The following is a 14059-nucleotide window of genomic DNA, read 5'->3' on the forward strand; positions in this document are numbered from 1 at the left end:
CTACTTAATGAATGATAAATTACTGAGGTACTTGCAGTAAGGTACAGTACCTAGTATATCCCTGAGAAGAGAATCTCCTGTCCTTCATTTTGCCTGAATTTGGCTCTGAGCCTGTTGCAACCAGTGGAATGCAACCAGTCCCTTTGAGGAAGCATGAATGTATGTCTTTCTTTATCCTATTGACAACATTCATATATTGTTCAATAGTTACCGGGAACAAATAATCACAGTTAGAAATCACAGCAGCAAACCATACCAAGCAGCCCTAAAGCACTGAAATAGCTTTAAAAAAGTAAAACACCTGGGAAAATGGAAAGGTCTTCACTTAATAGTATTGGGGCCACCCAAATAAGCTTAGCTGGGCAAGGCATTAAATAACCAGGATGCCACTACCAAAAAGACTCTTTCCACCCATCACACCTTACTTGGTGGAGGCACCCAAAGAAGGAACCTTAAAGTGGATGTGTCAATAAAAAGATATTTAAGGTAAAGGTTCCCCTGACCATTAGGTCCAGTCATGACCGACTCTGGGGCTGCGGCACTCATCTCGCTTTATTGGCCGAGGGAGCCGGCGTACAGCTTCCGGGTCATGTGGTCAGCATGACAAAGCCGCTTCTGGTGAAACCAGAGCAGCGCACGGAAACGCCGTTTACCTTCCCGCCAGAGCGGTACCTATTTATCTACTTGCACTTTGACGTGCTTTCAAACTGCTAGGTTGGCAGGAGCAGGGACCGAGCAACGGGAGCTCACCCCATCGCGGGAATTCAAACCACCAACCTTCTGATCAGTAAGTCCTAGGCTCTGTGGTTTAACCCACAGCACCACCTTGTGCCAAAAGGACCACGTGTGGACAGCAAGCGAGCTTAGAACTCACATGGTAAATCACAACCAACCAGGTTTCTAATTTACATAAGCTGCATTCTATGCAGTACCAAAGATTTATTTGTGTCGACCGCCCACCACCATCTGTAACACTTCATGAAAAGATTGTGGGGTTTTTTGTTTTGGGGTTGTTGTTGTTGTTGTTTTTCTAAAATGTCTGTATGTCAAACAGAACTTGGAGCAACTGTGCTTGTGACAAACTTCTGTCCCTGCAACCAGCAACCGCAGTCATATTGTTTACCAGAGGGCGTTTTTCTCAACTTGTTGCTGGGAAGGCCAAACATTATGGCAAGTACCTTATTGGAGATCTTCCAGAAAACCTAAAGTTACAAAACCTTTAAAGATGATGAGAACCAATCTGCATTTCCAGATTTCAGGAGAATGGAAAGGATAGGAAGTTGGTAAGGGCACAATCCAAAATCCTTGTACCAACACATAGTCAACTACAGATTTCCTCTGCCTAAGCATATCCATCAACTGCCCAGGAAAAAAAATGGGACATGCCTTTTTAAAGAGAGGACAGAGGCCAAAATGGCCGCCGCAATCTTGTGAGATTGTGGACTACACTTTTTTTCGGGCACAATGCCCAAATGCACATGTTTTGGGTTGCTGCACAAGATCGTTGCCCCACAAAAAATGCTTTGGGGGGGCAGTGATCTTGTGTGGTGCTCCAAAATGCATGTTTCAAGGCATTCTGCCCTCAAAAGGCCTTTCGGAGGGCGATTTGGTGTGATCACACACAAGTGCAGACTCAGTACATGGTGTCCCAGATTTGGCTGTGTAGTGTTGGAAGGAAAGCCTAAGAATTGTTGGGATTAAAGTAACAATGCTTGCAACAAGTTACCTTGAGCCAGTATGGGGCGATAGAAAGGGAACCTATTATTCTCTCACTTGTTCCTTCTCTTTTAGTAGTTACTTGTTAGCAAAGTCGATCATTTCCACTTAAGCTTTATTTCCTTCCCATCCCATCTCCAGGTTCAGACAGTAACAGTATGAACTAGCATGTTCCAGTGTTTAACATTTTGGCTCCATCTTGGCCACATGAAAAACTCTCACTTAGAACTGGATTGCTTGGCATGAACAAAAAAATCTTAACTTTTATTTATCCTTTCAACCAGTAGCCCTACCAGACAATTTCTTTCTGCACACTGCTGCAATATATTTACCAAACTCCAAGAAGAACACAGCATTAGATGAGCACTGTCAATTATCAAGAAACTGGGCATAGCCTGATAAACCTGATATTCCATATGCCAGCAGATCCCAGATGATGAAGCAAATGTTGACATCTGAGCATTATAGAAGTGGTGATCAAAAATGATAACAATAAGAACATTGTCAAATATGCATGATGCACAGTTATGACCACTATGCACCATTAACCAATAGTCTCCCTAACAAAGGGCTTCTTGGGCAAGTTGCCATAGCAGCAACTGTAATAATCAGGCAAGATCAGCCATGTGTGGTGTTGGCCCCAATCACAGAAAAATATTCGCATGCATTAAGTATTGGCCATGAATGAGAATCTGCACTTTCATCCACACCTAAAGATGCATCCATTCAATTCAATGGAACTAGATGATCAAAAGGGAAAATCAGGTTCACTGTTGACAGGCCTAGACACAGAGAGATGCACCTTGCTGTCTATCTCTGTATTGGGGCAGGCAATTGTCTCCTGTTCAGAGGCTTCCATTTGGACAATGAAACATTAACACTAAGGTCATCATTCCTCAATATAGGTACAATGGTGGACTATATATGTGTTGACTGGGTGATTTTAAAAATGTATACAGACTCTCTCTCTCTCTCTCTCTCTCTCACACACACACACACACACACACACCTGGAAGGAAGGAAGACCCAAGTTAAAAATAGCATGAACATCTGCCTTTGGTGCTCCCTCTTGCTTATGAAATATAAATGTTGCTGCTCAATCACACAGCTATTTGGGACAGTGGTCACTTCACCAGGAAGTACACTGATGTTCGCACACAACTGGGAAGTCCTTTCTGCAGGCAGTTGTTGTGTTTCCCCCATAGTTTATTACAGGCATAGGCAAACGTGGCCCTCCAGATGTTTTGAGACTACAATTCCCATCATCCCTGACCACTGGTCCTGTTAGCTAGGGATGATGGCAATTGTAGTCCCAAAACATCTGGAGGGCCACGTTTGCCTATGCCTGGTTTATTACCTTTGTGACTTGCACTTCTCCACACACCCCACCCCACCCCACATATTGGTTGAAAATACAGAATGTTGGTAGCAGGCTGGTTTCTTACTAAGCAAATTGACAGAACAGTGCCTCCAACACTATCAACACCTGCATAATAAGGGCACCCCTTATTTAATATTTTTCATTGCCTCTCATTGGGAAGTGATAGGTGCAGAGTTAAGTAATTTGGTTCAGAATAGACACACACCATTCTCAAGCTGATATTTAATTGTGGTTAACATCCATGACAACTGATAGTAGCAGAGAAACACTGTATGATAAGGAGACACCATAGTGTTCAGCGACAGCAGAAGAGCTCCACATCATTAAGTGCTGTGTCATCGCGCTCGCCTTGGTAACCCTGCACCTTTGTCTGGATCCCGCAGACAGAACCAGAATAGCAGCGACTGCTCCAAGAGCCAAATCTACCCCAGGCAAGTCCCTGGCCTGTCAGTGCAGTTCCGTCTTGGCAGGTGAACTGGACGTTGTTGGCTGCTGTATCATCGCCTTTGCCTTGGTGTTCTTCCACTCTCAGAGAGAAAGAGACCAGATTGCCTTGGGGACAGTATTTAATTTCTTTCCAGGATCCCCACCTGTCAAAGAAGATACTAATGTTAAGTAGAAATGCACAAGGATCCCTCTGCTTGCTCCAAATGGGATCAAGCACTTGTGAGCATTCCAAGAGGATGCTCCAAAAGCCTCAAAGGCCTTTCCATTGCTGCCTTCCAATGTCCACAATGTACCTGCCTCTGCCCCTCCTTCCTACCCCAACACTCTCCCCTCCCAGTGAAGGCAGTAGTCCATGGCCAGGAACCCAGAATTAGGTAGAGCTAGTAAGTCTACGAAACTGTTTGATATCATTTTGATGTTCCATTTACAATAAATCTTGCTTGGTAGAATGATCTAGCAAAATTATATATTTACTGGAAAAGGAGAGAGATGACAGGGCACATAGATCAGTTCACTAGGGCTCGACTTCTTTTAAGTTAGAGAACTCTCCTGAAGCAAAACAACCAGTATATTTCAGAGGATGTAATGTGGGATATAGGATTATGATCCTCCATCCCTGCTGTCAAGAAGAAAACACCAACAACTAGGGTATCATATGCCTGGGCACAGGGGTAGGCTTTAGATAGTTTAAAATTGTTTTCAAATGTTTCGAATATGTTTTGTTTTAACAGTACTTTTAAAATAAAGTACTTTATTTTAATGTGGAGGAAATGTGGGCTAGTACTTTAATAATTAGTGGTCCTGTAAGGAAAAACAATAACTGACTTGGGCTGCAATCCTACAAACACTTTGTTGCTGTTTAGTCATTTAGTCGTGTCTGACTCTTTGTGACCCCCTGGACCAGAGCACGCCAGGCCCTCCTGTCTTCCACTGCCTCCCGCAGTTTGGTCAGACTCATGTTTGTAGCTTCGAGAACACTGTCCAACCATCTTGTCCTCTTGTCGTCCCCTTCTCCTTGTGCCCTCCATCTTTCCCAACATCAGGGTCTTTTCCAGGGAGTCTTTTCTTCTCATGAGGTGGCCAAAGTATTGGAGCCTCCGCTTCACGATCTGTCCTTCCAGTGACAAACACTTTACCTAGAAGTAAGTCTCACTGAACTCAATGCAACCCCCAAACAAATAACTTCACTTAGTCCTTCCAGTTATTTAATCCCTGACAGTAATATGGTGTTTTCTAAGAACATCCTGGTTCTCTTGAATAGAATTGGAGTCTGTCTCTATTCGTTTGTTGGCTTCCATGAGGCAGAGCCAGGTCCAGATTTGGCCTTGAGTAAGATCCCCTTAATACAGAGCTTTCCAAACTTTTCATGAAGGAGTGTGGGGAGAGTTCACGCGACACACCTACACACTGCAGCTGACACACAACTGTGTTGTGACACACAGTTTGGAAAGCTCTGCCTTAATGTTTCCCTCCTTAAGTGTCATCACTGCCCCTTCATTTGCCTTCTTCTCTGAGTCCAACACATATGGCAAAAGAGGAGGGCAGGAAGAACAGAATCTGCTCATCCTCCTTCCTCCTTGCACTACTCACTTGCTCAGAGAGGTTAAGTGAACATGCAAGGAGGAGCAGCAGCTAAGCAAGGAAGAGCCAGAGGTTGGTACAGGGTCCCCTACTGGAGTACAGGCCTCAGCAAGTGTCCAACAGTGCCAGCCCCTCAAGCTGGATTTGCCATGAATTCTGTGGTCTTGCAAAGTAGTGTTCGAAAGCAGGAAAATGCTAGAGTTGATACCACTTGAGAGTTTTGAACAGGCAGTATGAATCCTGATGTTCACCTTTTGGTGGTGCTGATTTAACCCAGCATAAGTAATTTCCTGTCAGCCCCTCCCATCTTCCAAACAATTACACCAAAGAATAAATGAAAGCAAGAAAGCTACTTACGGTCCAACTGAAGACTCAATTATTGATCCATCAGTGCAGTGGAGACGGACTCCATTCAGGGCTGTATCATCCCCAATGCCTTGAACTGGCTCTACCTATTGGGAAAAATATGCCAGGCTAGCTTCCTCATGAGGTGATTATCTGGGTGATGGCCCATTCAGAGAACAAAGGAAAAGGGGCTCTGTGCCAGACACCAAATGGGTGGGACCCATCCTTCAACTCTTAGATAGTTAGAAAGACAAGCCTGGGTTTTAGAGCAGAGTTTTTGGTGGTGTGAGGTAGAAGAACAGCAGCAAGCAGAGGGCTAGAGAATAATGTTTGATTTCTGTTTGTATCCAAGGCTGTGGCTATGAGAGAGAGAACCTACCTTTTGTAGGTAATGCTGTAAACCTCTCCATTGTAGGCTCAGGTTGTATACATGTGCAAATTAAACCATAGATCATAAAGACAACACAGTCTCCACTGTGCCTTATTCTAAAAGGAAACCTGAACCCTGGGTAAGCACTTGGAACTCCTGGAATCTCGCACCACTTGGAAATTGGGCTGGTATGCGACAGTGGTGTCAGAAGGTGAGATTTGTGTTTCCTGGAGGTGGACCTGTGAGGAAGGTGTGCCCATGCCAAAATGAAGGGGAGGAACAGCAACTTCCCTGGAGTAGGTCAGGTAGATGCTCCAGCAGCAGTTAGTGCAGCAGTGAGACCAGCTACCTGAGGAGCTGATGATGACTGATTTCTCTACCCCTTGGGAGCCTGTTGTGGAAAATGGGGTGCAGGAGAAAAGTGCCTCAGTGGAGGACAAACTGCAGGATGGAGATGAAGAGTGGCTGCTAATAGATCTCTTTACTCCATGTGTGCCAGCGGAGCAGGAGGAGCAGCCTCACTCTAAAGAAAACATGAACCCCAGCTAAATGCCCGGAAACTCTGGAATCTTGCACCACTCAGAGACTGGGGTGGCATTCAATAATATCATGGAGTCCCATTCTAACCACATAGCACAGAAAGGAAACAATCTTACCATTGAGAAAAAGCTCTTATTCCCTGCACAGATCACTGGGGGTGGGGGAAATAGGGATGGTATTCAACTAAGCTTTACACAGATTTGTCCCATTAATGAACACTACTAAAGTCTATTAATTGCATCAGGCTTCTCTTGAGTAAAGCTGAGCTGAATACAGTACCTCCAAAAGATATTGCCTTGTGAGACAGTTGGAAGGGCTTCATTGACCATACCTGGCCCAAAGGTCACTGGCCCCAGTCGCCAACAGGATGCAACCACTTACATACAACCTGTGGCATTGAGGGGGACTTGCACCCCTAAACACACACACACACACACACACACACACACACACGGAAACAAACCATGCTAGAATACTTTCCCAGTAAAGAAATGAATTTAACAGAATCTCTCCTGATCAACCTCAGGGTAGGCGAAGAGGAAACCAGCCCATCACCTGGTTGCTGATATCTTGCCCATCATTCCTTAACACTTCTCCACCTTTTAGACAAAGGAGAAGAATAATAGACTTAAGAGTACAGCCATTGCCTATGCTCCCCGCCCCCTTCTCACAGAGGTCTAAAACTATGTTCTGGGAAGCATTCAGAAAGAAAGTAGGGGAAGAACTTTAGAGAGAGCTGAATGTGACAACATCTCAGGAGCAAACCTTACCTTCAGTGAGAAACCATGAGCATAAGATCCTGCTGGACAAAACTGGATTGCACCCCAAATACCCCACGGTCCTCCATTTGACACTGTGAGGATAGAATTATAGTTTCTGGCTTCTGCAGGCGCAAGGGAGCAGGAGAGGGTCAAGAAGACCACAGCCAGGATGGTAAAATCCATGGAAAGTAATCTGCTCTGAATCGAGGTGCAGAAAGTTAAAGAAAGTTGGGAATTTATAGCCCAGGACTTTGAGCTGTGCTGCTATTTCCAGAACTCAGTAAGAAGTCAGACAATACCACCAGAAGACAGAGTTGCATTAAATGCGCATCATGTCAAAAAGTGGCCAGGAAGTTTACAAAAGAGTTGGATTCCCCAAACCCTCTCAGAGTTGCTGGAACTCATCCAAGGCGAAATAATCCTGCAAAAATTTAACCTCTTCTCTATCTTTGCAATGTCCCGCAACACACTTGGGTATTATATCCACATCCTTGGAACTGCAACAATGAGAATTCAGGAGATGTGAAAGAAGGGAGAAACGTCACTAAATGCTGAGTCTAGATTTGTAAATTATACATGGTGGGGCACAGGATGGCCCCTAATGAGCCATTCTGACCTACAGTTCGCAGGCTGCAGATCATGGAAAAAACCACTACCAGAAAGAAAGAAAATTCCAGTGGAATGAGGGGTAACATATAAGTTCTAGGCAGGAGAATTGTGTGCCACATGTTAAGATTCCCAAAATAAAAATTAACAGTATATGGTAATGACACAAACCAGGAATAGGACGGGGGGGGGATTTATGGTCTCTGTGGTTTGTACTTCCTACCCCCATCCCAAATACAAATCTGGGACTTTACTCGTTGGCTAAATAATCTGAAAGTGAGTAGCAGGCTTGTTTCTCACTAAGCAGTTGGGCAGAATAGTGCCTCCACATTTTTCTCTAACTGCCAGATGGGAATCCTCTGATGAACTAAACAGGCAATGTTTAGCTGATTCACCCTTAACATAGGACCTCAACTGTGGCCCTATGATTTCTTCCCGCAGATACAGTGGTGCCTTGGGTTACATATGCTTCAGGTTACATACGCTTCAGGTTACAGACTCTGCTAACCCAGAAATATTACCTCGGGTTAAGAACTTTGCTTCAGGATGAGAACAGAAATCATGCTCCGGCGGCGAGGCAGCAGCGGGAGGACCCATTAGCTAAAGTGGTACCTTCAGGTTAAGAACGAACCTCCAGAACGAATTAAGTTCTCAACCCAAGGTACCACTGTATAATAAACATCCCTGGAGTCACAAGATAGTTGCCTAGTGAGGGAATTTCACAAGTATGCAGGCCCTACATAGACACACACACCCCCTTTTGGCCTGACTAATCAAATAGATATGAATGACAGATGCCACTGCAGGGCCTCAGAAGCTAAACTCAAGGCCTGGGCATATAAATTTCGGTGCAGGAGGTCCTTCAGATAACCTGGCCCCAAACCACTTGCTGCTTTACAGGTAATCTGCAGCATTTTATACTGAGTCCAGAAATGAACAGGTAAGCAATGGCACTGATAAAGCATAGATATTATGTGCTCTGATCTTTTAACATAAGAAGAGTTTTGCTGGATCTGTCCACCAGCCATCTCATCTGACATCCTGTTCTCACAGTGGGCAACCGAGTGCCTATGGACAGTGGCGTAGCGTTGGTTGTCAGCACCCGGGGCAAGGCAAGTAATTTGCGCCCCCTAACCCGTGGATTTGCGCCCCATAACCCGTGGATTTGCGCCCCCTAACCCTAACCCCCAGATGTTGCGCCCGGTGCGGCCGGCCCCCACGCTATGCCACTGCCTATGGAAAATCAAAAACCAGTGCTTTCCCCATTGGTGATTCACAGCAAGTGTTATTCAGAGGCATATTGCCTCCAACAGTCAGTATAGCTACTCCTGTCCCCCACCAGCAACTAAGCAGATGCACTCTGTACCAGCTAACACCTTCAAAAGCAGCCCCACAGACAATGCAAGCTATTTTACTTTCTAAATTTGGATTTAAATATGTTTCCCCACCCACCAAAATAATTTCAGTTCTAGGTTGGAAACGCCAGAGTGTGCTATGTTTGATTTCAGAACCAGCAAGATGAATTTAGACTGTGACTCAGCACAATATCTGTATGTTGGTTAAGCAACACCTGCACAGTTGTGCCCCTTGTTTAATTTCTTTTTTTCATTTCCTCTCATTCAGAAGGGAAATGTGCAGAGTTACACAATTCAGATTGACACACCCCATTCTCCAGCTGATATTTAATGATAGTTAACATCCACGGCTACTGAAAATAGCAGAGAAACATGGTAAGATGTGGAGACGCAGAAGGTTCAGAAACAGCAGTAGAGGTGTACATCATTAAGTGCTGTGTCATCACTCAGGCCTTGTTTATCCTCCACCTTTGTCTGTATCCCACAGATAGAACCAGTGCAACGACGACTCAGTGAGCCAAAATGACCCCTGTTAAGTCCATGACCCTTCAGCACCTCTCCATCTTTGCAGATGAACATGATGTTGTTGGCTGCTGTATCATCATCTATGCCCCGGCCTTCTTCCACTCTCAGAGAGAAAGAGACCAGATTGCCTCTGGAACAATATTGGGCCTGTGTCCAGGATCCCCACCTGTCAAAGATGACATCAATGTTAATTAGAAATGCACAAACATCCCTCTGCTTGCTCAAAACAGGATGAAGCCTTTGTGAGCATTCCAACTGGATGCTCCAAAAGTCTCATTCATGTGTTCACACTGTACCTGCCTCTGCCTGTCCTTCCTTTCCCAACACTCTCTCCTCCCAGTGAAGGTAGTGGCCCTTGGCCAGGAGCACAGAATTAGGTATCATTGGTACATGGGTATAGGTAAAGGTAAAGGGACCCCTGACCATTAGGTCCAGTCGTGGCTCACTCTGGGGTTGCAGCGCTCATCTCACTTTATTGGCCGAGGGAGCTGGCATACTGTCTAACCATCTCGTCCTCTGTCGTCCCCTTCTCCTTGTGCTTTTGATCTTTGTGATCTTTCCCAACATCAGGGTCTTTTCCAGGGAGTCTTCTCTTCTCATTAGGTGGCCAAAGTATTGGAGCCTCAGCTTCAGGAACTGTCCTTCCAGTGAGCACCCTAACAGATACAATGAGAATTCAGGAAAGGTGAAAGACATGAGAAAGTGCCACCACGTGCCGAGGATGGGATTGTGAATCTCACATAGGGACAGCCAGGACTGGTCCCAGCCTGAGCCATTGTCACCTACGCAGCTTACATGGGCTAGTGGATCATGCAGGCCCACTCCAATGCTCCTAGGACCACACACTACCATCAGCAACACCATGCCAGTTGATCATGCAGCCACTTCTATGGATAGCCATGGTGGGAGCCCAGGACCCTCCTTCAAAGTGAGGCATTGTGGATTATGTCAGCCTGGAGAACACCTGTCCTAAGATCTTATATAAACTTGCAATGTCTGCTTTATAGAAGTTAAGGAAGGCATGTTAGCCCATAACGGCCTTCTCAGGGATTGTGGTTGTTGTAGTACAGCAAAAAAAAGGGTTTTTTTATTTTTTGAAAGCTGCCTGCACATCTTGCTTCAAAACATTCATTCTAATGGGCCTAGAGGCTTCCTGCAGCTGGCAAACTCCTTTCCTCCCTGCCGCTTATTTATGGCCATTTATCCTTAGCTGTAATCCTTATTCTTTCCTGCCTGTGACAATTTTTCCCCATGATGCTTTCCCATCCATATATGGTGTTGTATCCTTTATTCCTGCAACTGTTGGTTGTTCTGTCATGTCTCGGGAGAAGCTGTTATCTTACAGTTTCCGAAACTCACTGCATCGCTTTGTCCAATTCAGCTTCCAATAAACAAGCCGTCTTTGCTGTTTTTCCAGCCTAGGAAGAACAGTCTGAATCCAGACTGCAGATCGTTAATCCAAAAACTTCTCTTCTTGCAGCTGGCAAACTCCTTTCCTCCCTGCCGCTTATTTATGGATTTATGGCCATTCATCCTTATCTCCTTAACACATTCCTTTGTGGATAATCGAGGTTAGGGAGCATTTGAAAGCAATTCTGGCCATTTGGCCTAGCATCTCCTTAGTTAAGAGTCCATCCCTGTCCTATTGCTTCCCCACATTTCTTGTTGAGTTCAAAAACTGTGTTCTGGGGAGTGTTCAAAAAAAACAACAAAGGAAGGAGAGAGAGATCTGATTGTGAAAGCAACCCAACAGCAAACCTTACCTTCAGTGAGAAGCCATGAGCATATCCCCGTGGACAAAATTGGATCATCCCCCAAGTGCCCCATGGTCCTCCATTTGTCACTGTGAGGATAGAATTATAGTTCTTGTCTTCTGCATGGGCAAGGCAGCTGAAGAGGATCAAGAAGAGCATAGTAGTGATGGTGAAGTCCATGGAAAGCAATCTATTCTGAATAATGTGGAAAGAGTCCATCAAAGAATAGCAGCCTTGAGAATTTATAGCCCAGAAATTTCAGCTGTGTCACTTACTTCAGAACACAGTAAGAGATTAGGTAACACCACCTGTAGACAGAGTTTCGTTAAAACCACATCATTTCAGCAGTGGCAAGGAACGTTGTGAAACAGGTTGATTCCACTGAACTACCCAGGGTTACTGTGAATCTGATCTTGAACTCAACCAAAGGGAATTAATCTTGCAAAAATTAATCTCCTCTGCCTCCACTGTGTACAGCAACACACTTGGGTATTCTGTTGTTGTCGTTTAGTCATTTAGTCGTGTCTGACTCTTCATTGACCCCATGGAACAGAGCACGCCAGGCACTTCTGTCTTCCACTGTCTCCCGCAGTTTGGTCAGACTCATGTTTGTAGCTTCGAGAACACTGTCCAACCATCTTTTCCTGTCGTCCCCTTCTCCTTGTGCCCTCCATCTTTCCCAACATCAGGGTCTTTTCCAGGGAGTCTTCTCTTCTCATGAGGTGGACAAAGTATTGGAGCCTCAGCTTCAGGATCTGTCCTTCCAGTGGGGGGCCACTAGGGGGTGCATTGGAAGATGGCTGACAATACCATCTCTCCGACCCACACGGGGTAATTAAGAGGCTGTTATGGGAGTAGGCAGCCTCCCTTGTTGCCCCAAGGAAATAGGGAACACTGCCCTTGCCTGCTGTGCCCATAAATAACCCTGTAATTCGAAAGAAGGGGGTGAGGGCCCTAGGCAGAATGCCCCCGTGTGGACCTCGGCTCTCCTGGACGCTGTCTCTGATCGCGCACTAGCTGCAGCAATTTGGAATAATTAATTACAAAAGAAGCAAATGCACATATTTCAAGTGAAGAAGGGGAGTGAAGTCTGCTAATTGAAGTGACCTCTGCGAAAGAAGACGACAGGTTGGAGAAACAGGAATATTTTACGATGAAGATACACCAAAGGCTGGGTATGTTGACAACGGGACTGAATGGGGGGGGGGGGGACCTTTTTTACTTTCCTTCTATGTGATTTACAAGAACCCCTCCTCATTAGAATCGTCGGTTGAACTGACCCAAGCAGGATGATTAAGGTCTGTGTGGAGATAAACTTTAACCAAAAGTATGCTTTATGGAGATCGAGAAGCAATAAGAGCTTTTGGAATGGCGCAGCAATTAATTCGGAGTCGCCATCTTGCCAAAGGATTTATAGCCGAGAGAAGGAACGGACTTGTTTTCAGACTGCATTCCTGGTGAATCTCCTCAGAGGTTTTGAGAAAGGAGGCAGATTGGTGAAGATTAATGACGCTAAGACTGTTTTGATGTATGGAAGTGATGTTACATGGAAAACGTCTGGATATGGCTACTGGATAATATATATATATATATCCACGCCAGTTTACAAACTGTCTAACCAGCTTGTGGAGACTATCAGAGGTCACAAAGAGAAAGGAAAAATATATGAAAATAACAACAAGAGATGTGGAAAAACAAGAAGAAAGGACTGGATAGTACTGTGAACATCATAAGGTTAGATTTGTGGACATTAAAACAGCAGTAAGAAGCAAGAAGTTGATTGGATCCACTTCAGAACTTGAAATATGGGTACCCCCAACAAAAATTTAAAATTCGGCTATGTAATTTGGAATTTATGTAATTTGGTTTGATTTGATGTGATTGGTCGGTTAATAAAAAATTACTCTTAAGATCTGTCCTTCCAGTGAGCACCCTAACAGATACAATGAGAATTCAGGAAAGGTGAAAGACAAGAGAAAGTGCCACTACATGAAGGCACCACCTGTAGATAGATTTGCATTAAATACCTATTGTATGTCAATATTGGCTAGGGGGTTAAGGAAATAGTTTGATTCTGAGAAGCTTCTCAGAGTAGCAGGGTATTTGAGTTGGACCTCTTCAAGCCAAAATAAACCTGCAAAAAGAAGACATGATTTAGTTATACCGCATCTAGATTCTAAAGAGAAATAATAGAAGAGAATGGTAAATTATTAAACTTATAGTTTATTGTTAGAATGGGAGACAAAAGATGAGGAGGTAAAATCAGTAATGATTAAATGGGCACAAGATATAGGACATAATATACAAATGGAAGATTGGGGAAAGTTATGGCAAAGTAATTTAAAATTTACGGACTGCATACTGTTGAAAGAGAATTATATGAAAATGATGTATAGATGGTATATTACACCGGTGAAATTGGCCAAAATGTATAGAACAAGCTCCAACAAATGCTGGAAATGCAAAGAAAAGGAAGGTACTTTTTTCATATGTGGTGGAATTGTAAAATAATTAGAAACTATTAGGATATGATTTATAATGAATTGGAAAAAAAATGTTCAAGATAACCTTTGCTAAATACCAGAAGCCTTTTTATTAGGTATTGTAGGTCAAGATTTACCAAAAGACAAGAATTTATTTATGTATGCAACAACAGCAGCCAGAATTCTACTAGCTCA

At 44.2% G+C, this 14059-nt stretch overlaps 2 protein-coding genes across 2 annotated transcripts; both read right to left on the minus strand.

The window, feature by feature from the left end:
• Positions 1 to 3304: 3304 nt before the first annotated feature.
• Positions 3305 to 7584, minus strand: LOC114595310 (vitelline membrane outer layer protein 1-like). The gene is made up of 3 exons (XM_028725615.2): positions 7151 to 7584; positions 5483 to 5577; positions 3305 to 3687 (listed from the first exon to the last, which is right to left on the minus strand). Exons 1-3 carry the CDS (start codon positions 7322 to 7324, stop codon positions 3393 to 3395), a joined length of 564 nt encoding a protein of 187 aa, XP_028581448.1. The 5' UTR covers positions 7325 to 7584; the 3' UTR covers positions 3305 to 3392.
• Positions 7585 to 9428: 1844 nt separating this feature from the next.
• Positions 9429 to 11561, minus strand: LOC144327375 (vitelline membrane outer layer protein 1-like). Its single transcript, XM_077926720.1, has 2 exons — positions 11391 to 11561; positions 9429 to 9882 (listed from the first exon to the last, which is right to left on the minus strand). Exons 1-2 carry the CDS (start codon positions 11559 to 11561, stop codon positions 9502 to 9504), a joined length of 552 nt encoding a protein of 183 aa, XP_077782846.1. The 3' UTR covers positions 9429 to 9501.
• Between the last annotated feature and the right edge of the window lie 2498 nt (positions 11562 to 14059).

The sequence above is a fragment of the Podarcis muralis genome, chromosome 4 (genome assembly GCF_964188315.1).
Source record: "Podarcis muralis chromosome 4, rPodMur119.hap1.1, whole genome shotgun sequence".
NCBI lineage: Eukaryota > Metazoa > Chordata > Lepidosauria > Squamata > Lacertidae > Podarcis > Podarcis muralis.